This window comes from Camellia sinensis, chromosome 10 (assembly GCF_055761805.1).
Source record: "Camellia sinensis isolate YWXY chromosome 10, ASM5576180v1, whole genome shotgun sequence".
NCBI lineage: Eukaryota > Viridiplantae > Streptophyta > Magnoliopsida > Ericales > Theaceae > Camellia > Camellia sinensis.
This window is the reverse complement of record NC_138970.1, coordinates 127,488,436-127,512,294: the sequence shown is the minus strand read 5'-3', so window position 1 is coordinate 127,512,294 and position 23,859 is coordinate 127,488,436. Positions and strand designations below refer to the sequence as shown.

Here is a 23,859-nt window from a genome sequence, read left to right as displayed (position 1 = left end):
AAACAAAATTGAATTTTTTAATTTCCTTTTTACTGGGCATAACACTTTTTATTTATTTATTTATTTGGTTTGTTGGAAGGAGGAGGATAGATATACTCAGAACTGTTTATGAGCGTAACAACTTTAAACTCTCGGTCAAATACATCAAAACCTTTTTATGTATACTTTTGGTTCGTGAAATATATAAAAAAACAAGATTTGTGAGTGATGAAATCAGAATTAAGAAGACCGTACTAACATTGTCCTAAAACATCTTGTTGAATAATTTCATGAAAAAATTATTTTTTGCCGCATTATATTTTTTTATGGGGAAAGACTATGCACCTTATAACTATAAGAAAAAATGGTATAACTCCATATTTTCTGAGTCATAACTTTAAAAAAAAAAAGTCATAACCAAATACAAAAAAAATCATAACCAAATATTTAAAAATAATGTCATAACTAAAGAATAAAATGAAGTAACTAAGGGTGCATATTGTATGAGGGTGTGTATAATAGAATTCTCTTTTTTCATAACTAAAATTGAGTTTGAATTAAAAGGAAGAACCGTTGCCACATTGATATCAATTAAAAGCTAGGGATAAACCGTTGCTTTGGCCAAAACACAAATTTATTTGGCCCTGTTTAGAAAGTGAGTTGGAGAGTTTTTTTTGGCTAAAATAGTCAATAAAGACAAAATAGGTCAAAATAGTCAATAACACAAAATGTCACATTCAAACTATAATTATTTTATTTTTTTCTCTCATAATCATCAAATCAACTTAAAAAAAAAAACCAACTATCATCCAAATATAATTTTTTTAGCCAAACTAAAATAATCAAAATGTCAACTAAAATAGCCAAATTCCTTAACTAGCCCTCTATCTACCATTATAAAAATTTTGAATGCTTACAATGGACACAAATAGGGTTGTAAAATTGGCCGACCGACCCGCGGCCCTCTGGAAGCCTGCTCGTTGCCCTGAAGTGGCCCGACCGGGTTCGGCCCGCCCAGGCCTGAGCTTGGGCATGGGTCGTGTGTTTTGGGGCCCAACGCAACCCAACCCAACCCAACCCAACCCGAAGCTAGGCCCGATTGGCCCGTTTGAAACTCGTTCAAGACTCGACTTGAGATCCAGTATCATTTTTGGTGGAAAAAAAAAATTTTTTGCTAAAAAAAAATAAAAAAAAGGTTAGGCTCGTCCTAAGCCTAGGCCCAAGGCTCAAGGCCTGATTTGCCTGAGGCCTAAGTACCTTCGGACTTGGGCTTAGGCCTAGGTCGTAATTTTGCACAAGTGGGCCAGCTCAGTTCTGCTCGAATTTTAGCGTAAGCCAGCACATCCTGATAGTGAACCTACCTAAACCCAAGCCCAAGTGGGCCAAGCCAGGCCAAGCCAAATTACACAAACACGGATATGCTACTACTTTAAAAAGGAAAATATTGTAAACCTTAAATTTTTTATTAAATAAATAATTAAATATCTTGCATCAGTATAAGATTATTTATTAAATAAAAAATTTAAGAATTGTTTAGAATAATCTAAATAAGTGTACTTTTTATCTTTTTACGAAAAAATATATAAAAAAATAAAAAAATGATGCAATAAAAAAAAATAAAAAAATAAAAAAATAAAAAAATAAAAATATGAATTATTTTAAAATCGCCAAACTTGACCTTCCTATGCTGGCACGAGCCCTTTAAAAATTCTAAACAGGCTGGATTGTTTACGTTTCCACCTGCACCATCACGAGTAACTTCAAAAAAAAAACAAAAAAAAAAAAAAAAAAAAAAAACAAAACAGTAGTTGTTAATTGTTGAAATGAAACCTTCATCTATGCAAAAATTCAACCCCATTGGTCGGTCAGTTACCAACAAAGCAGCCCAAGCCTCCGCCTGTGATTGCGATGGCTTCTCTCTCTCTCTCTCACAGCCACAGCTGTCTCCAAAACACGACAGTCCTCATGGTGGAGTCTCATTCACTTGCTGTTTACATGTTATTTTTTTATTATTACAGTATATATTTACATATGCAGCTCATCAATTTTATATTATGTGAGAAAGACTCACACTCACCACACTTCTTCACTACACTTCTTTTACGCATATCGCTGTCTTTCAATTTCCCAAAACCCTCTTTCTCTTGATCCAAGAAACTGCTCTAATTACTTTCTTCAACCCTTATTTTTATGTAATTTCTTCACACACATGCATAATTGGCATTCGATCCGATTTGTCTAAGATTTTATGTAATTTTAGTCATTATCAGGTAATTTGTTAGATTTGTTCATTGATTTGAACTAATGTTTTCGTATTGCTTTGTTGATTTGAGTTTGAGGTGCTTTGTGTAATTAAATGATTTGTTATTGTTTTTGTTTAAATTGGCAGGAATTTCTGTATTACCAATTGGGTTTGTAATTCTGGGCTCTAATCTGATTCCATGATGTGAATTTGGGGTTGTTTGTTTGGGGAATTGTTGTTGTTGAAAGAGTGATTTTTAATTTCGAAGGAAACTCTTGATTCAACCATGGATATTTGCGTGGATACTGCTGAGATGAGTTCATATTTCAGGTTTTTTTTTTTCCCCTTTTTTTTCCCCTTTCCATATGAATACTTTGATTGACAGTGCCATTATTGTCAATGGGGGCTTCCTTGTTTCTGTACTTTAATTTCATCCTTTGTACTGAACAAACTCATGTTTATGTTGCAACATGACATCGAAACTGTCGGATACTTGTGGGACATGTATTGAACACATCCAAACATGTCCATCGCTTAAATACAAATAAAATAAATTATAAGTTTGAATAAAATAGGATAATTATTCAGTAGTCCAGGAGCATCATGTGGTAATGCCTACGTGGTGCTCCAACCAATCATGAAGCAAATTTTTGTTATGGATGGGACATGGCGACTCACCTTTGTTAGGTAGTTGGTAGACAAAAGATGGCTAACTTAGTGTGTGTGTGTGTGTGTTGTGGTTTTCATTTGCTGGGAGTACCACGTAGGCAATGCCACATGGTACTCAAAGAGTATTTAATAATTTTCCCATAAATAACTTAGGATTTAATGCAACTTTAAACCTATTAATCCCCCTTTAAACTTTAAAAATTCGAGTTCGATTGTAAATTTTATTAACTTTGAATGAAATATACATGTATATGTATGACATATAAAGAACATATAAAATTATATATTTTGCTTGTCCCTCACAAGTCGTGTCTCACATTTTTTGATAATTGCCCTGTTGGCTTGTATGTGTTGTGTCCATGGTTTTAAAAATCATCTATGTCATAGTAAATCTACTAGTTCGGATTGGGTTTTTGAGACAAATATACACCCTAGTATAGATGTGGGAGTGCAAATTTGCTTTAGGCACAGCCTAGTTTTGGTACATACTGACCATAATAAAAAAAACTTAATTGCTTTTAATGTTTAATAACTATCAAAGTGGCACATAGGGCCCACCAATCGATCCACTCTTAGAGGTAATGCATGGGCATTTTAAAGCAGTTGGAATACCTTCTCTTTTAGTTTAACGATGTGGGACTGATGGTGTGTACTGCGTAGTACACAATGCATCAGGCTTATATGTTATGCTTGATACTCTTAAGGTAATAAACAAGCTGAGTCTAGTTGAGTCAAGTCGAGTAGTAGGTTATAAACAATGCCGAGTAGAGTAGAGTCGAGTCGAATAGTAGGTTGTTCAAATTCAGTTTGAAAATTTAATAAGCTTATAAAATGTGTTAAATCTTGGTTATTTATCTTTCTAGTCGACATCAAATGAGCTTATATTGTGCCGACCACGAGCAAAGCTCAAGTAGCTTAGGTGCCATTTGGCAATATTTACGGTTTACTAATTTCAGTTTACAGAAAACACTAAACATGTTTATGTTTATTTTGGTAAAAACAAAAACAAAAAACATGTTTGGTACACAAGTATTTTAAAATTTTGTTTTGAAAACAAGTGAAAAGAGGTAGTTGTCAACAGTTAGAGATAGTGGCCGGAGGTGGTGCTTGGCCATATGAAGTGATGGCTGAAAAGTGATTGCTAATGGTCAGATATGGTGGTTGGTTGGCCGCCTAAGGTGGTTTTCAACAAAAGGTGGTGGCCGGAGGTGCTTGGCGAAGGAGATCATCGGCGATGGTAGCTGGTAGTGATAAATAATGGGTGGAGGTCAAAAAAGGTGGGAGGAGAGGCAACCAAAGGGCTTACCACCCAAGAGGTCGCACGGTCGAATCCCACGAAAGCCAAACATCCCAAACCTTGTGGCCAGTAGAGGTTTGTTTGCTTGTTAACTTCAAGGCCTTGGGATCAGGTGCGCGTAAGTTGGTCTGGGCACCTGGTTATTTAAAAAAAAAAAAAAAAACAAAAGAGGAAGAAATGAAAATTTTTTAAACAACTGAAACCGACCTTTTTGTGTTTATAATTTTTTGAAAACGAAAATAGAAACCAAACGAGTTTTTGTTTACAATTTTCAAAATTCTGTAAATATATACAGAAAATTTTAAATATAAATGTTACCAAACATGTCATTTTTTTATATTGACTTAAAGTAAATATAGCCGAGTTTGAGATGAGCTCAGAAAATTAATGAGGTTCAAATTGTATTCAAGCTTGGCATGTTTATATAACTAGCTAATCTTGAATGAGTTTTAAATGAGTTGAACTAGAGTAACATGGTTTGTTTTATAGCCCTAGGTACTCATGTTTCTTCGCTGATTTGTGTGGGATTTAATGCTGCATTTGGTACGCTAGAATAAATGCCCCTCGTGCTAGGAATTGATACACCCAAGCAAGATTGATAAGATGTGAAACACAAACAAGAACAAAAAAAATAGAAAACAACAAAATCAAAGAACACACACTGAACAAAATGATTTATGTGGTTCACCCAAAACCAAGGGCTATGTTGATCGTTGCTATAGTTTTCACTATGATCAGACAATTACAAGATACAAGATAGCCATCTATCCCTCAACTATAAATACATAAAAATTAGGATAACTAGACATGAGTGTGGAAATACCAAAACACCCTTACTTCAAAATTCAGGTTGGGGACATGTCGCTAAACCCCCTCCCTCAGGCAAGGGGACGCTGCCCTCCTGCAACCCCCTTGTGATGAAGTGTTCAGTGATCAATACCTATTAACAGACATTCAATTCAATGATGGAATCGCCTAGTGTTTGTTGGCCCTCCATTTGTTGGTCACCACCACTACTTCTACCGCTATCTCCGTTGCCACTACCACTACCACGGTTGTTGTTGCCACCAAATAAATTTATAAAAATATATTTCGGTTGGGTTTAGTTTTAAAACTATAGAAATTGCTGCCTAACCGGTAATGGTTGGGTGAGGCATGAGAAGACCGATCGAACCCATTATTATACTTTGAAATTGTCCAAAATTAGGTGGTGCAGTTCGGTTTAGGCTGGTCAGTGGGCTTGGTGATTCAATTATCATCCCTACCACTACTATGATTGGCACCACCCTATTGTCGTGGTGCCACCACCACCACCACTGTTTCCACCTAGGAAGTATGGCTACAAATACGGGATATGGAAATGAAGAAATGCAAAGACAAAAAAATTAAGAATTGGTTACGCCTAAAATACGCTCATAAACAAAATATAATTTTTAGTATTGTATTATACATAAGCTCAATGAATTATGAGAAATCATTATTTAGTTTAAGAGCCACTAGTCAATTGTACTTTTTTTTAGTAGATTTTACAAAAAAGAACAAAAAAAAATTCAATATTAATGCTGCACTATTTATATTGTTTTCCATTTTACACTTATTGTTATATGCTCAAGTGTTGTATGCAAGTTTACTTGTTTTTTAAGTGTTGAAATCCGATGTTAGCAATCATGATATTTTATTGTTTTCAAAAAAGTAAGCTAAGTATTGAAAAACTATTCTTGTATTTATGCGAACAATTAAACTCTATTGCTATGCTAGAAATATTTTAATATCAATTTCATAATAGTTGGGATACGTGACATGAAGTATTCAAAAAGCATTCGATACATCTCCAAACTAAAAAAAAAAAAATTTCAATTATTGCCACAACCACCACTACCACTCTCATACCGTTACTACCACAAGCACCAACACCATCGTTGATCGACAAGTGTTTAATTTAATGTACCATCATTGATCTACCCTAGGTAATCAAATTTGTGGACATCCTGTAATACATTATTTCATGTTGACAACCATACAGTGGAATGAGAATGAGCATTGTATTCAACCTTGTATTCTATTCCCACTCTCATCCCATTCCCACTTATTTCCATTCTAGTGTTCCAAAGACAATGTAAATCTTTGAAATGCATAGTAGCCTTTATAGAGGCATCAAAGTAGTTTAAAAAATGTTACATTGGATGTAAAAATTGAAATATTGAACTTTTAAACTTCAAATTTTGGTGAAAACTAATTGATGTCTTGTGACTAAAATGGATATATTTCATGCCCCAATAGGTCCATTTTTTTTTCTTTTATTAACATGAACTTTTCTATTAGTACAATAAGAAAAACATATTTGTACATGTCACAACATTGATTATAGTATGACCAATTAAGATAAATAGTATAAACATACATATCATGGAGTTTAGACGACGATGATTCAAAAAAATTCACAGTTGCGTCACCCGATTTTAGATACGTATTACTCAATACTTCTCATACAGTTACACTGTGACTATTATTGTCTATGAAGCACGGACACTTCTCCGGAGGTAACATATAGGTGTTCGACATGTGTTGGACACGGACACGCACCAGACACGCTGCGGACATGTTGGGACATGCCAAGGACACACTAGGGACATGCTAGGGACACGCTATCTTTTTTTGGTGTATCTCGACCAAGGTACATCTTAGTATCCAATTCAATGATTTTCTACAATCTAAATACAATGACTTCCAATTATAAGGCTATTACCATTAAACGTAGAGCTAAAAGGCTTGTTTGCTGTTATAGATGTGGAAGGTTCACTTGTAATTTGGTCAGAATGGAAAATGGAAAACCTTGTAAGGGTCTACAGCTACCTTCACCAAGGCAAATGAAAAGGGTTAACCTTAGTAGGTAATTGCTGAGTAGGACCAAAGAAATTTGGTCTGAGACGGTTCCTTAAGGGAAGATCAGTTTGATGCCCTAAACCGTCTTGGAATGTGTTTTCATTTTTATCTATTTTTTTAAAATTTATTTCATATATATATATATAATTTGTTTTATTAAATTTTTTTTTTTTCAAAATACCGAAAAAAGAAGGGGATTTATTTAAGGGAAGCCTTTAAAGACCCTGCCTCAGGATTTGCAGGGTTTTTGAAGGAGATCTACCCCTGTTGGCCGTTGAAGGAGGTACACCAGGTGCGCAAGAGATTTGGCATAGTTTGTTGCCCGTCTCTTCAGTTCTTTGTTTTGTTTCTTCAGCTGGCTGATTTCCCACCAAGAGTCTTGATACATGCCCTGAAAAAAGAGAAAGTTGTGCACTCAGCTATTGCATGTCATTTGTTCTGCTCTATAATCGGTGGGACAGATTTGACACCGCAGTCATGGCCTCTACACACATTTTCAATGTGTGGGCATTAGCATCGATGTTAGATTTGGCTACCAATAGTTGGTCGAGTGACAATATTGGGTTGAGAGTAGGGACTTGGGTACTCCAAGGAATATTTGAAGAATAAATATCATGTATCCCCTCTAGAGTTTCATTGAGATCGGGGAAAAGGGTGAGAGCACGAGAGATTGCCATATCAGCAAAGAAAAGTTTGATTTGTAATGGGCTGATCTTTGCCGTTTTTCTCTTTTATTTGCTCTCATCTGCTACCTTGTATAAAAAGAGGTTGGGGACAAAAACAAAAGGGGTGACAACAAACAGTGAACGAAGATTGAGGCTAGTTGTGTCGTCGGCGCCGTAGTTGTTGAATTTGAAGATACCATACGGCGGTTGATTCTTCGACAAAGGAAGAAAGGATGAGACCGAAAAGAAAAATGAGGAGGAAGAGATGGACACAGCAGGAGAAGATCAAGGCCACCTGTATCCACGGCGCCGCTATCGTTGAATTTTGTGAAATTAGACACAACGCTCGCTGCTTTGGGAGAGGAAAAGCCAGGAGAAGGAAGCGAATGAGGAAAGGATAAGGCCAATAAAATAAATAAATAAATAAATAAAAAATGAATAACTAAATAAATTTTTATATATATATATATATATTTTTTGTATATTTGTGTTTATGTTTAACCCTGTTTCATGTATAGCTTCCTTCTAGTTGGAGACATCTTTCTCCTGCATCTTGGTGATTTATATTTTGTTTGTTGTGTTTTCCTTCCCTTTCACTGTTCTTGTTAGTCCTTTGTGGTATGTGCCATTGAGGATAATGTCAATTAAGTTGGGGGGAAAAGGTTAGGTTTGGTTTGTGCCTCTTTTGTTTGTTTATTTTTATTTTTGGTTGTACAACATGCAGATAAGATGAGTGTTGCTGAGATGAGGATGCTAAGGTGGATGTGTGGCAAGACTAGAAAATACAGAGTTAGGAATGAGTATATTCGAGAATAGGTAGGAGTAGTACCAATATAAGATAAGTTGAGAGAATAGATTGAGATGGTTTGGTCATATACAACGGAGACTAACAAAGGCAGTAGTGAAGAGATGCGATAGAGTGACGGTAGATGGTAGTGTTAGGGGAACTTAGATTGATGTGGACTAGTGTAGTAAATAGAGATATGAATCTTCTTAATTTGACTAATGAAATGGCATTGGATAGAGTCGAGTGGAGAAGAAGGATTTATGCAGCCGACCCCATTTAATGGGACTTAAGGCAAGGTTTGGTTTTGTTTGGTTTGGTTATTTTTAGTTTCTGTTGTGTTTTGAAACCAAAAAAAAAAAAAAAAAATCAAAATCAAAATTTCAAAAAAAAAAAGTTTTTGGGTTCGTTTGGTTTGTATTTCTGAAAAAATTTTGAGAAATTTTCTCTACAAATAAGTTTTTAAAAGTAATCAAACCAAACAAATTTTCCCAAAAAAATTTCTCAAAACTTGTAAACCAAACAAGTTTTCCAAACAAATCTCTCTCTCACACACATCAAATCAATCACTTTTTCCAAAATTCTCTCTCAAAATAATTTTCCAAAACATCTTTTGAAAAAAACCAAACCAAACAACTTTTCGTACTTTTTATCTCTAAAACACATCTCTCAAACACAAACCAAACATACCCTTTGTTTTTGTTTTTGTTTGTGTTTGTGTTTTTTTTTTTTTTAAACAAAATTTAATTGTTCATGCAATTAATTGTTAATTTTGTTGCCTTAGCATTTTAATTATATCTTAGTTTATTATACTATCTTTTGATTAAAATAATTTTTTTAACTCATATTCGGATGATCTGCACATGCACATAGCCACATAAATATTCTTTGATTAATTTTTGGATTTAGACTTGAACATCTTGATGACTAATGTGGAAAATTTTTAACCCTTGTGAGTTTAGAGCCATTTGTTTGTTGGAGGGTTGTTAAATTTACTCTTAACTATTCTTTTGGAAGCGCACTATTTTGTTGTTCAGTCTCATATTTTTCATTTTGGTTGAATGTTGAGAAATCGTTTTGCATTTACATCCCCTGAAAATCATGAAAGTTGAAAAATTGTACTAAATTATGGGAAATGATTTAGGCTATTTTTGCATTACTTTTAACATTTCTTTCTCTATACTCAAAAATCCTTAGAAACCAATTTGAGGCTACATGCCAAACCTTTCATTCAAAAAAAAAAAAAAAACCTTGGTGATAACTGGCCACGGTTTTCAGGAGCAAAAGAATGGAGGAATTAATAAGGAAGGAGATAGAGAAGAAACAAAGAAAAAAAAGAAAAAAAAGAAGAGAAGTAAGATTATGGAAAGGAGTCTACGCTGTACATATTGTTGAAGAAAGAGAATGTTCAAAGTATTAAATAATAATTTTGATTCTTCTCTTACACTAAAAAAGGAGATACTGATTTTTATCGATTTTCTTACCTATCCCTAATCCTATTTGACTTACCCAATAAAAGTCCTATTTGATCCCAGAGTTAGTAAAATTTAGATACAGACATGATAAATAGGGGTGTTAGTGTAATTTTAAAGCATTGAGTATTCTTTTTGAAGAAACTGTGTTCTTTCATACTAGCGTCTTTCATCACTTATATGCGAGATATTTTGATTTGTTTATATTAATTCTACTCGCATATATTGAGAGTACACAAATTTGCACTGTATCTAGTGATTCATTTGTTGAGTGCAATATTTGTGAAATTTGAGTTGAAGCATGCTTTTGATAGAACTAAAGTCTTCTTTCATTAAGAGATTAAATAATATTTTTGTTGGCTATAATTCACACACACACACACACACACACACACACACATTGAGTTTAGAGATGGATGAATTATTTTTGCTAATTGCTAGTATTTTAAACTCTGATAATTCTTTTGCTAATATATTAAAATTAAATATTATCTCTATGAATATTTTCTTATTTTTTTTTTTTTTTTTTTTTTTTAATTTTTAAAATTTTGTGGGTATATTCCCTATAAACCCTCACAAGACTACAATTTGTCCACTAGGGGTAATCTAGGGGTTCAAAGGTTAATTGCATACGCTTAATGTAGTCGTGTTCCCTACGAAAATGACCTAGATAAATTTTATTTTATTGTCTTTTTAGTTTTGCTTTGTTTAAGGACTAGCAAAGTGTAAGTTGGAGGGTGTGATTGGTACCTGAATGTTACACATTTAACCCACTAATGTACACTTTATTAGTCTATTTATTATTTTGTGTGATTTTGTGTATTTGTACATATTTTGTGTGCTTGTATATAAATTGTTGTAAATAATATATTTTAGATATTTTATATTAATATTAAATAAAAAAAAAGAAAAAAAGAATCATAGCGGCACACTTGGCGACAGCATCATCAACACCCACACCACCATCCATCACTTATTCCACTTTAATTATTATTATTATATGTAAATATTATTTTATTTGTTTTTGCATACAGGTTCTATAAAAGCCTAGCATTCGGCCAGGAATTAGGGAGAGAGTTCAGAGAGCTAGAAGGAGAGCTCCAAGAAGAGAAGAAAAGAGTGGAGAGTGTACAGTGTTTCTTCCACAATTATGTGGAACTAACTTCCTTTTCTTAGGGTTGAGATGAAGTTCTAGCCAGTTTTGTAGAATTTTAATTGATTTGGATATTGTTGCATAACTTTAGATTTTTATGCAAATAATTTTTTTATTAAATTATGTGTTCATTGGTTATGAATACATGTTATACAATTGTTTTCACTGCTTGTGTATTAAAATTGTTTAGACGAGTCATACCTAGTAAGACGGGTCGTGCATCAACCGTAGTTTAGTGGTGACGGTCCATGCTAAGCTAAGATGATTTGTGACTTTCTGATTTTAAAACACATATCTTTTTTTGGTGTATCTCGACCAAGGTATATCTTAGTATCCAATTCAATGATTTTCTACAATCTAAATACAATGACTCCCAATTATAAGGATAGTAGTGGATTCAAAATCCTAAGATTTTTCTCATTTTATTGCACATCCTTTCTTGTTCAAGCCAAACAAATTAGTCTCTAAATTAGAAGCAACTTGTCATAATCTCTGTGGTTCGACATCCGTTATCAACCACTATACTTCAAAGTAACAATTATCTCTATGAATATTTAAAAAAAAAAAAAAATAAATAAAGAAATTTTGAATTTTGTGTGTATATTCACTGTAAACCCTCAAGAGGTCATTTGCACACCCAAATATACTAATTAAATACCCGAGTAATAACCACTACTCTGAAGTATGGTGGTTAAGAACGGATGTCAAACCGCAGAGATTATGACAAGTTGTTTCTAATTTAGAGACTAATTTGTTTGGCTTGAACAGGAAAGGATGTTCAATAAAATGAGAAAAATCTTAGGATTTTGAATCCACTACTAACCTTATAATTGGGGGTCATTGTATTTAGATTGTAGAAAATCATTGAATTAGATACTAAGATATACCTTGATCGAGATAAACCAAAAACAAGATTTGTGTTTTAAAACCAGAACACCATGAATCATCTTAGCTTAGCACGGACTGTCACCACTAAACTACCATTAAACTACGGTTGATACACGACCCGTCTTACTAGGTATGACTCGTCTAACAATTTTAATACACAGGCAGTGAAAATAATTGTATAACATGTATTCATGAACTGTGAACACATAATTTGATAAAAACATTATTTGCATAAAATCTAAAGTTATACAACAGTACCCAAACTAATTAAAATTCTACAAAACTAAATACAAATGACCCCAATTACTTGGCTAGAGCTTCATCTCAACCCTAAGAAAAGGAAGTTAGTTCCATATAATTGTGGAAGAAACACTGTACACTCTCCACTCTTTTCTTCTCTTCTTGGAGCTTTGCTTCCAGCTCTCTAAACTCTCTCCCTGATTCCGGGCCGAATGCTTGGCCTTTTATAGAACCTGTAAAGCAAAAACAAATAAATTAATATTTATATATATAATAATAATTAAAGTGGAAGAAGTGATGGATGGTGGTGTGAGTGTTAATGATGGTGTCGCCAAGGGCGCCGCCATCATTCTTTTTTTTATTATTTATAATTAATTTATTATTATTTAATATTAATATAAGATATGTAAAATATATTATTTACAACAATTTATATACAAGCACACAAAATATGTACAAACACAAAATCACACGAAATAATAAAATAATATAAATAAATAGACTAATAAAGTGTATATTAGCGGGTTAAATGTGCAACATTTAGGTACCGATCAGACATGTTGGGGACACGTCGAGGACTATTAAATTTTTTTATTTTATTTTTTTCTAAAATAGCATACCTAATGTTAATAAATTGGGTAAATTACAAATACACCCCCCGAGATTTGATTAAAATCCGAATCGTCCCCTGTGGTTATGGAAATTACATTCCACCCCCTGAGGTTTCTAATTTTATAACAAATCGCCCCTTTTATTAATAAGTCATCAAGTTAATTAAAAGTTTTTAATGATCTTAGAAATATGTTTCGATTAATAATTTAGTTAATTTTATTGTTGTATAGAAGAGCAATTATGAATTTTATTTTTTTAGTTAATTCTGTTAAATAAAAAATTCTAATAAGGGGATATTTATAATTTTTCAAATCACAGGGGACAATCTGTACTTTAAGTCAATCTCAGGGGGTGTATTTGTAATTTACCCTAATAAATTTGATAGATTACATAGCTAATAAAAAAAAAATATGGCATAATAAATATATAAAATTCTATGTTTTGCACATGTCCCCAACGTGTTGTGTGCTGCATTTTTTGAAAATTGGTGTCCATGTCATGTCACCTGTCCGTGCTTCTTAGGCTATCGTTACATGTTCTGATACCGCAAGTTAAAACCATGGTCATGTCCATGTTGTGTCACGTGTCCCATGTTTCTGCTTTCTAGATAAACAGTGCTTTTTTTATACATTTAAATGTCATGTTGGCCTTCAGTTTTCTTTTGATTTGCTGCTATATGGATCTTGGCATCATAATAAACCTCCTAGACTCCTACTTCATTGCCCAAACTCTAAAGAAACATCTTTAGTATACGTCATTTTGCTTTAACTAGTGTCAGCTGTTTTGAGACCTTATTGGGACTTAAAGGAACATGCCCTTAATTTTTTCTACTAATCCGTGTTCAATGTATTTATTTCATTTGGAATGAAACACAATGTTTATGCTTGTTGGCAAAGGATTTTGTGTTTCATTCTACATAATTCATGTATAGTATATTTGATTTGGTATACCTCTTCTCTTTTCAAAGAGGCTTAATTGCCCTAGTCATCATCTACTTGTACTTGCTTATATATATTTTGTACAGTCATATTTACTGATGCACATGCGCATGCGCACATACTTGTATACATGTGTAATATGTACGTTTAAATATGTATATGCTGATGTTCATAATGTATTTTGAGGATGAGGAAACCCTGTTGTTTGTTTTGTATACATTTAGAAGACATTTTCAGCCTTTATTCACCTTTTCTTAATTAATTGTTATATTGATCTTGGCATCATGAGAAAACCTTTACTTTCTTGGCCAGGCTCTCAAGCAACATTTTTATAATCCTCTTTGCTTTGACTAGTATCAAATTTTTGAGGCTTCTATTGTGATCTGATGCCTATGCTTTTATAGCTTATTTGCTGCCTTATCATATGGAATTGCTTCAATGGCCATGGTTTTCATCAATAAAGCAGTTCTCATGCAGTATGCATCCTCAATGACCCTTCTCACTCTCCAGGTATTAGTTGGAAACATATTTAATGCTTTATCCTTTCTCTGATGTTAGCGCTGCTTTTGATTATGAACTGGCATACTATCTGGCATCTGCTATATTTGGAAATTTCAGCAATTGGCAACAACCATGCTTATATATTGTGGGCGGGTGATGGGATACACAAAAGCCAAAGGAGTTAATGTTGAGACTGCCAAAAAGCTCATCCTAGTTTCATTATTCTACAATGCAAATGTGGCATTTGCTTTAGCAAGTTTGAAAGGAGTAAATATTCCGATGTATATTGCCATAAAAAGACTTACACCGCTTGCTGTATTAATTGCTGGGTTCTTTTCTGGAAAGGGGAGACCTTCAACACAGGTTTGTGGGTGGCATCAAGAATCAAGATGTATATTGATTACTTGGGGAGCTTTCTGTTTACAAGTTCATAAACATTTTTTAGTGTCAAATGTTATGGTGCTTGTGCAACTATTTTTTTCCCTTTTCTTGCCAAATAGTTTTCTTTCCTATTATTGATAAATTGTTCTTGCCAGCAGAATGTAAATTGGTATAGTTTGAAGTCCATCATGAAATTGTACATCTTGTGCTATTGATAAATATTCTATTCTGTTGGCTAATAATATTGGCGTTGTCTAGAACCATATTGAAAGTATGCTGGGGGTAGGTTTGTAAAAGTTCACTCCACCTGGCACCCTTGATTAACTAGGACCAGAATTAGCAATATGGAGTGGCCTTTTTCCTCTAAATTTTTGGATATAGCACATTCAAAGTTCTAATGAATATTATACTTTAATTTTGAAGATGATGCTGTGACTTGATCAAAACATTGCATATAATATTTGCAATTTTTAGTCTCTGCATGTTATGTTGTTGTGGCTACTAGGTTATGTAAGCAAGTAAGAAAGTCCATCATTCTGATTTTTTAAAATTATGTTCTTGTCAAGTAATTACCGGCATGGTCATCTTCTTTGGCTTCCACTGATTTGGTACGTCTTCGGATGAAACTTTTTCTCTATTTCTTTCTTTTTGTGAAGTGTTCGGATGAAATATTTTCTTGAAAGAACAAGTAAGCAAATAACTTTACCCCACCCAAACAAAAATGATGAATTTTCTAGCATCGTGTTATATTTATTACATATTTGTAGAATTTTGTCCCTTTGACCTTACCTTATGACCTTGGTCAACTTTCTTATTTATTTATTTGTTCATATATTGTTTCTAGTGCCTAATCATCTTAATATGTTTGGGCTTAAATTTAATTTTCCTCCGAGTCTTTTGAAGTGCCATTAATTCAGAAGTGCTACACCAAACTGCCTAGAACCTTGATAAAAAACATGATTGTTAGTCTTGCAGCATGTGGGCACACATACAGTGCATTAATCCTGTTTCAGTGGGTAGGAGATGCAAAATTGTTCATTTGTTGTTTTCTTTCTTTCTTTCTTGGTTTATAATTTTTTATTCATAAATATCTTATTAAAATGTCTTAACGACTATTGGTTCGGCAGACAGCAATGATTTTTTGTTCCTGTTTTTTTATTTTATTATTTTTTAAATTAATAAGGCTGTTTGCATGTCTATCTTATTTCAGGTAATTCTTTCGGTAGTATTGACTGCTGCTGGGGTTATGATTGCAGCGCTGGGAGATTTTTCTTTTGACCTTGTTGGATATTGCATGGCCTTTACTTCTGTTTTCTTCCAGGTTTGGTCTTGGGCTTTTCTTATTGAAATTTGTGAATAACAAGTGCTCATAAAATCATTTTGGAGCCTTGTTGCTTGAGCTTGTGATATGCTTGCATATGCAGACCATGTACCTTGTGTTGGTGGAGAAGTCTGGTGCAGAGGACGGACTTTCATCAGTCGAGATCATGTTCTATAACAGCTTTTTGTCTTTACCATTTCTGGTATTTCTTATCATAGCTACAGGAGAGTTTCCAGATTCTTTGTCATTGTTATTTGCAAAGGTCAGGATCTTAACCTATGTTCACTATGTTTTAATACTGTTGTTGAATGTGTTGGAAAGCAGAAATCTTTGTTTTTAATGCTTAGGCAAGGAATACGCAATGCTTCAATAAATTGTGAATGCTTGAAACTGTTTTCTTGTAATTAAAGCAATGAAATTGAAAAATTGGAAGGCATGTTTTTCTTCTTCTTCTTCTTCCTCCTTTTTTTTTTTTTTGGGTGTGCGTAGCAAAATTGTGAATCAAATTAAATTTTGTAATTAGCCATCTAGAATCGTGAAATTTATGTGTGCATGAATCCTCTCAATCTCAAACCAACTAATGGCCATTTCTATTAGGGAAATTATAGTTATCAAATCATGAATCGTTTCATGAATTGAAATTTACTGTTCAGAAAAAAGTTAAAAAAAAAGTTGTGGAACTGTTAGGTTTATTTGATATCACCATCATAGAAAATCATGTTCATTCAAGCAAAATAGCAATAGATAATTTTTGCCAGATGTGTTTTGACATTTTTTCCTCAGGGAAAAAATAAAAAAATGGGATAAGAACCTATCAGGTATGATTGTATAAAGTTTGATCCTATTAAACTCTTCAATCATCAAAAGAATAACAAACCAGGCATAGCTTTTGATTTTTTTTCTCACTAAACACTCTTAGAAGTTGTATTTTAGCATTTTTCATATAAAAACTGTGGTAAAAGGTCAGAATTAGTCGGACTTGACAATATCAAGAATCGTATGAGTCATAAAATGTGAACTAAATCGTGATTTGAATTTTGAATCGTTTGATTCACCACCGATTCTATCAACAAAAAAAAAAATATATATTCACCTGTAAGTTGACCGATTTATGCATGTAGATCAAATCACGAATCGAATTGTAAATCGTAAGATTTTGACTAAAGGGAAAATTAAACCGTAAGTCCTTGTGGTTTGAGCCAGTGTTATTAAAGGTGCACCTAGGCCCAAGGCTCGTCAAGGCGCAGCCACTGTGCTTCAAAACAGCTCAGGCCAGGTGATGTACAACAGGCTCGATAAAGGAGCATGAAGCGTGCGCTTTGGCTTAGGCTCAAGGCGCACGACTTATGTGCTAATTTTAAAATGTTTGTTTATTACAATTGCTACCCTTAATTTCACTTAATTTGTTTTTTTGTTTACATGCTGCTACAAGGGATTAAACTGTTAAACATACATTGCAACCCAACACTTTTTGAGCCCTAATTATACAAAGACTTTGGTTGGAAAGAGCTTTCTCTTCGACTAGACTAACATGTTATTCTTTTTCATCTGCTCAATCTTTTTCTCCTTCTCTATGCTTATCTTGTAAGATACTTCGATTTTGTCGCTATTTTCAAATGTTTATGATTTATGAAGTAGATGATCGTGTTTATGTGCAACCTTGAATTATTTGTCTTTAATAAAATATTAGTGTTTGTTGGTATTTATGTTTTAGAATATTTAATATTACATTTTACTGTTGAACCTTGAATTATTTTCTTATATTAAATTATTATTTCTTATCGTCAACATGAGCCTCACTTCGATGAAGCCCGCGCCTCGCCTTGTGCTTAGGCCCTAGGAAACCTTGGCGCTTTAGTGCACCTATCGCCTTTAATAACACTGGTTTGAGCGAAGTCTCAATTTGGTTCCTGCAGTTTCAATTTCAATTATTTAAACCTTACACTTTACGAAGAGTTTCAGTGTGGTCCTTTTGTTTGAATACATTAGAAATCTGGACAGGAGAAGTCCACATGTATTTTTTGTTAGACATTTTAGTTTCTTAACATCACTCTCGCCAAGTGGTGGACATGGGCCTGATGGTTTGTTGAGCCTGCCCATGATTTAAAGGGCTTCGGATTATGATTTAGGCCTGTAGGGCCAGTCTGGGCAATTTTTTTAAGCCCGATTATAATGTGGGCTGGGCTTGGGAAGAGTGCTTCAAGCTCAGCCTGTCCCGACCTGCCCACAAACTGTAGTATAAAATATACTTTTGTAGATATAATATACATATTTTTGTGTATGTTTTACGTTGCTGAACTTACTTTTTTTTTGGTTTTATTTTTTTATTATTGTTATTTTTTTATAAACATAAATTATGTAGTATTGCTAGTCATGTAAAAGAATTGGTTATAAAATTTGAACTACTAACCTTCAATAGGTTAAAAAGTGACCCAAACTATTAAATTAATTGTATTTTTTTATATTAAAATATGAAAAAAAGTATTTATATTAAATAATATATAGGCAATATGGGCGGGCGTTGATTTTTTATTTTTTTTTGGTTTTTGGATGGGCTTGGGCATAAGTATTGGCCCGATCTCGGGCTGGGCTTGGGAAACTATGTCAAGTGTTATTATGTGGTATGGGCAAGGCCTGACCCATGTCCATCCCTACTCGCCCAAATAATTGACTTGCTCTTCTCCTTTGTAAGAGTGTTATATATACACACACACACAGACACATCTTAACAGAGAAGATGGGAGATTCAAAGTAGTAAGGAGGAGGGAAGATAGGAGGGGGAAGGGAAGGAAATTGAGGAAAAATATAGTGCATTACCAATTGTCACTGGGTGACTTTTTTTAGCAGCGGAAGTTCCCCCGTGAGGCTCTTGATCTCCACCTAATCCAAGTCCACCTAATCTTTTGACCATCTAAGTGTTGAATCTTTATGTCTTTATATCTGCAGGCCCAAACTTTTTTGGTAAGAACAATTCCCCCAAAGGAAGTCCCGCACATCTATACAGCAACATGTTGCTTCATTGGACCAAGCTTGACCATGAGCATGATCCTCACCGAAGGGTCCAATGTTGTCAAGACGATCCTTGCTGCACAACTCTGCAACTTATTGTCTATTGGAAATGTTTCCCACAGCTAAGTCTCATGTTGCTCAACCATGTGTTAGCATAAACCCCTAACTTAGCTGACAAGCTTCCATTGCATATGAGGTCCTTGTTGCGCACCTTGAACAGCCAGCCACTGGGTCATCCTTGGTCCTGGCCCCCATACAACACTAAGGTCACTTGTGTGCCCACAGCATTGCACGAACGTGACGCTAGAGTAAGTCAACATGTCAATCCATTGTCTGCAAGAAGCATTACACCAATCCGCACACCAAGCTCATGATGCTCAACACAAGAGAAGGTTTCATGCGATCATCGATTGCCTACAAGTTGCGATAGTGCGGCTGCTCAGTATCACATATCCTGGACTACAAGACATAGGCAAGGTCAGATCCAAACCACTAGCCATGAGTTGGCACCTTGATAGCCCATTCGGATTTAGATGAATTTTTCCCAAGAGAAAAGCGCTCGGGGTATAGCGAATGCACATCCAAACCTCTGTCCAACACCCTGGCCTTGATAGCACCGTCCATGGGGATCCCAATTCCCAATGGAGACCCTCAACAACCTCCCGTGGATGGCCAAGGCCTGCCCCTTTTAGGCCCAATTTGGGCAGGGAGGCAGATGGATAGTACACCATATCCCCTTAATATGGCATTCTGAGTCATTTGCCGATTGCCAGGAGAAAACATAACGATTTTTCAAAAATTTCACAAAAATTGCCATTTTCAAGAATTGGAAACAGGACATCTCATGGTTTGACCCTCCAAACCATATGACAAAGATGTCGTAACACTGCCCCAGAAGCTGGGCCAGTGTGCCCCCAAGTGTGGGCTGCTGCCTGGGCACTGCAGTGCGCAGGGTGCTGGTGAGTGTGCTGATGCTGTTTGCCACCCCATCCGCTGGTGCTGTGGCTTGCCTGTTGGTGCTGTCCATTGCCTTAAGCCCTGCTCGGCCTGCATGGGCAATACATGAGCTGCCCCAATGGCTCTGTCCTTGTGTCAAAACCATTATTGGCCACCCCAAGAGTCACAAGCAAGATACCAAGTCAAACTCGCAGCTCATGACATTCTCCTCCCCTTGAATCGACATTGTCGTTGATGCTGCACAGTTCAGGGTGACAGTTTATCAAAACCGTTGTCCAAGATTGCTAGGTCGAGTATGCAACACACATAGACGACTGTCAGTATCTGATAGTCAGATACCTACGGTCAGTGTATCTTTGAAAGCTCAGTTCATTCTCATCATGATTGAACCACATCCTACCATAGTTCCCAGAGAACCAGGCTTTGCCGTCAACAGGAAATAAGAAGAAAGCTTGCCCAAACACTAAAACAGTTCCCAAAATAAGTGTTCTTGTCCTGAGATGGCTTTCTTCAACTGCCCCTGTTCCAACAGCTATAGGTAATAAAAGTTTATTGTATGAATAAAATAGAAAGAGGAGAGCTAAGATTGGGGAAACTGCTAAAAAAAGATTGACCATGTGGGAGGGTCCGAAGTGTGAGTACTCCATTCTTGTTTATTTCTTTGTAACTCCAAAATAAGTGATTCTTTGTAACATTTTATACTCTTTTGTTACCTCATTTTCAGCCTCAAAAATCCTATGCACAATGCAGCCTTATCATTGTTACTGTTATGATTCGTAGCCCTGGCCTAAAGCTTTCCTCAATTATGAAAAAAGAAGAAAGAACTTACTAGCTTTCTTCCAACTATTCGACATGCTAGCCTCAGAACTGTCATATTCTAGTCACATAACAAAATCAATCCTAGACAGAAATTGGGCTATAATGTTAAGGTTGCCCTATTCTATAAATTGTGGTACTTGAGCTTCTACGAGCGTGCTTACTCACATTAAAGGATTATCAAAACATGTTTCCAAGTGTTTCACATAGCAAAGGTATTCAATTTAATTCCAAGCATTCAAAGTATGAAAATATGCACACGTCATGCAATAGGAACACCCAGATTGTTTACATACAGAAAAGTAGAAACAAGGACATAACGGTTGGTTTCTTTCTACATGATGTGGCATTTGACATTTCTAGTTTGCAATAATTAGTGTCTGGTCACTTTTAGACAACAATTAAGGTTTTTTTTTTTTTTAAATTTTTATATCTCCCTATCATTGTTTATACAGAGGCTGTTGGGTGCATATATATTCTCTCTCACTTCATTTGGGACATCCTGCTCTCATTTTAGTGTTATTTTGCATACTATGTTCTTAACATGAATTCACTTGTTACTTTTGATGGACAGAGTTCTTCATTATCATTTTTGGTGATTGTTCTTCTTTCATTGGTGATGGGCATAGTTCTCAACTACACGATGTTCTTATGTACAATAGTGAACTCGGCTTTAACGACAACCATCGTTGGGGTCCTTAAGGGGGTTGGGTCTACGGTATGTATGAAGAATCCTTTAACTGGCATTTTTTCTTTCTCATCAGTGCCTTTGTATTTTACTTGAACTTCACAATGATGATTTATTTTGGTGTCCTCAGACTCTTGGTTTTTTCTTGTTGGGAGGGGTGGAAGTACATGCTTTGAATGTGACTGGATTAATTATCAACACAGCTGGCGGTGTGTGGTATTCATACGCCAAATATCAGCAAAGGAGGAACAAGCCACCGAAGCTAATGTCTGATGTGGAGTCACATCGTAAATAAAATATCATTAATGGAGGCTGTAAGAGGTGGTTACTGATTACTTTTTAAGTTATAATTTTTTAGCAATTACCTTGATTGTATCATTCATCATTGACAATGATATGTTTGTGGTTCCTCATACTTTAGACACAACTTCGGTTGCATGTTAAAGAAGTTGATAAATATATATATATATATATATAGAGAGAGAGAGAGAGAGAGAGAGAGAGGGTTTTGATATTTGTACCAAAACAAACACTCAACCTTCTCCATTGTTGTGTTTTTCATATAAGACCCTTATTTCATATTTCATATCGGAAACTTCTATTCCTAGGGAACCTTTGGCTACTTTCGGGGCGCTTGAAGGCAATTTTTTGCTTTGAATTACGCTGGGAACAGGGCTGCTGCTATTTCGACATGAGCATTTATTTTCAACTTTGGTATGGTATCAGAATAGCAGTGTAAACAACAAACGTGATGTGATAGGAGATATATTCACTATTCAAATATGTTTTAGCTTTTTTTGGAGGTATTTTTTTAATTTTTTTTTTACTCCTTTGGGAAAATAGGTTGGAAACTCACCCATGAGCAAATTAGCCCAAAGTGTAATTTGTTGAAGTGGTAAGTATATGTGGATGTAATTTATTTGGTGTTAGATGCAAACATGTCGCGACAATTACTTTCGTGGATCTGTCCTTTTCGTTTTTTAAATTTATTGAAATTTAAAATGTCAAAGTTGATTCTGCAAATCTGTGTTTATAAACTTTGATATTTTTTGGATTTGTCTTTGTTAGATCTTTCAAACAAGATCTATACATTGAATATATATAAGATTTTGAAGAATAATAGAAGGGTATTGTGCTCTTTTGGAGTGGTATTATCCTTTCTACCCTAAACAAAATAAAGCTTTGATCTATTGTCCTAAAACATAAGAAAATAGATTTATGATTTAACTTCTTTTATTATTATTTTTTAAAAAATTATTTTTATTAGCCAATGGTTACTAAAATTTAAGGAAGAAGAGTAGTGGGAGTGACAAGAATGTGGAACAGAAATGACTTGTAATCCACAATGACCAGAGACCGAAAAATGGCTTCATTCTCATCATCATGGGCTGAATTAATCCAATACTGAAATGGCAAATGTCGTTTCTACAGATGCAAATAAATTGGCGCACTTATCGTTAGGTCTTATATACAAAATTTAAAATCTATCTAGTCTCAAAATAAAATATTTGTACTAATTAGCTTCACATATTTTTAATTAGGGTAAATTACACTCACCTCCCTTGAGATTTCTGACAAATACAGAGACTTCTTATGTGGTTTGAATAATTACATAAATCTCCTCTACTCTACCTGAAATTCTCCAGATTCTCCCATCCTGTCAAATTGGCACAAACGACATTAGTTGCATATACTAAATGACCTTATTACCCTTGCTTTTAAGGACGAAAAGACAACAATACCCTTTCTAGCCTAAATCCCTAAATCACTGTCTATTCCAAAATATAGTTGAATTTTTGAGAGAAAGAAGAGAGAGAGAGAGGCGAAACTTGGAAGAAGAGTGATCGAAGTGAAGAAACGACGAAGAATTTCTTGGATTTGGTTCGATCACCATTGCTAGGACAAAATGTAATAGAGATTGATTGGTGACAAGTTGTTTTAGGGCTTTCAGGTAAGACTATGAACTTTTTATACTTCGATTATGATAATTTTGAGTTTAGGATTTATGATTATGTTTGGCTTTTCTTCATTTTTACGAAATTTCTGGTTGTATAGGTTTGGTTTATGAAATGTATGTCTAAAGGATTTGATTCGAAAATATACATTTAAGGTTTTTATGTTTTGTCCAAATTTTTTTCATTCATAAATAGGGATTTGTTAAATATTAGTATAACAGCATCAGCATCAGCCTCTTTACAATGGCTTTGACGCTATTGTAGAGAGCCAATGCTGTAAATATGTGATCCATCAGTGTTGCTATACCCTTCATTCATTTTGCCAATGCTACAGTACCTCCTCTGATGAAGCGATCAACTGTTTATTGCTACAAGAAGTGGGGTTGTGTGTTACCGAAAGTCTGCTTGG

At 34.6% G+C, this 23,859-nt stretch overlaps 1 protein-coding gene across 9 annotated transcripts; it reads left to right on the top strand.

Moving 5' to 3' along the window:
- The first annotated feature begins 1,711 nt into the window (after positions 1-1,711).
- UTR7 (UDP-N-acetylglucosamine (UAA) transporter family) lies at positions 1,712-22,518 on the top strand. Of its 9 annotated transcripts, none has more exons than XM_082892244.1 (9): positions 1,712-1,947; positions 2,369-2,551; positions 14,227-14,332; positions 14,441-14,686; positions 15,915-16,025; positions 16,129-16,287; positions 21,382-21,525; positions 21,626-21,816; positions 22,104-22,518. In XM_082892244.1, the coding sequence occupies exons 2-8, from the start codon at positions 2,508-2,510 to the stop codon at positions 21,788-21,790; spliced, it is 975 nt and encodes a 324-aa protein (XP_082748370.1). In that variant the 5' UTR covers positions 1,712-1,947; positions 2,369-2,507; the 3' UTR covers positions 21,791-21,816; positions 22,104-22,518. The 9 variants fall into 9 exon arrangements, with proteins under 9 accessions (XP_082748370.1, XP_028112668.2, XP_082748373.1 ...); XM_028256868.2 differs by lacking the exon at positions 1,712-1,947 and adding an exon at positions 1,958-2,249; XM_028256867.2 differs by lacking the exon at positions 22,104-22,518 and having other exon boundaries at positions 21,626-22,081.
- The last annotated feature ends 1,341 nt before the right edge of the window (positions 22,519-23,859 follow it).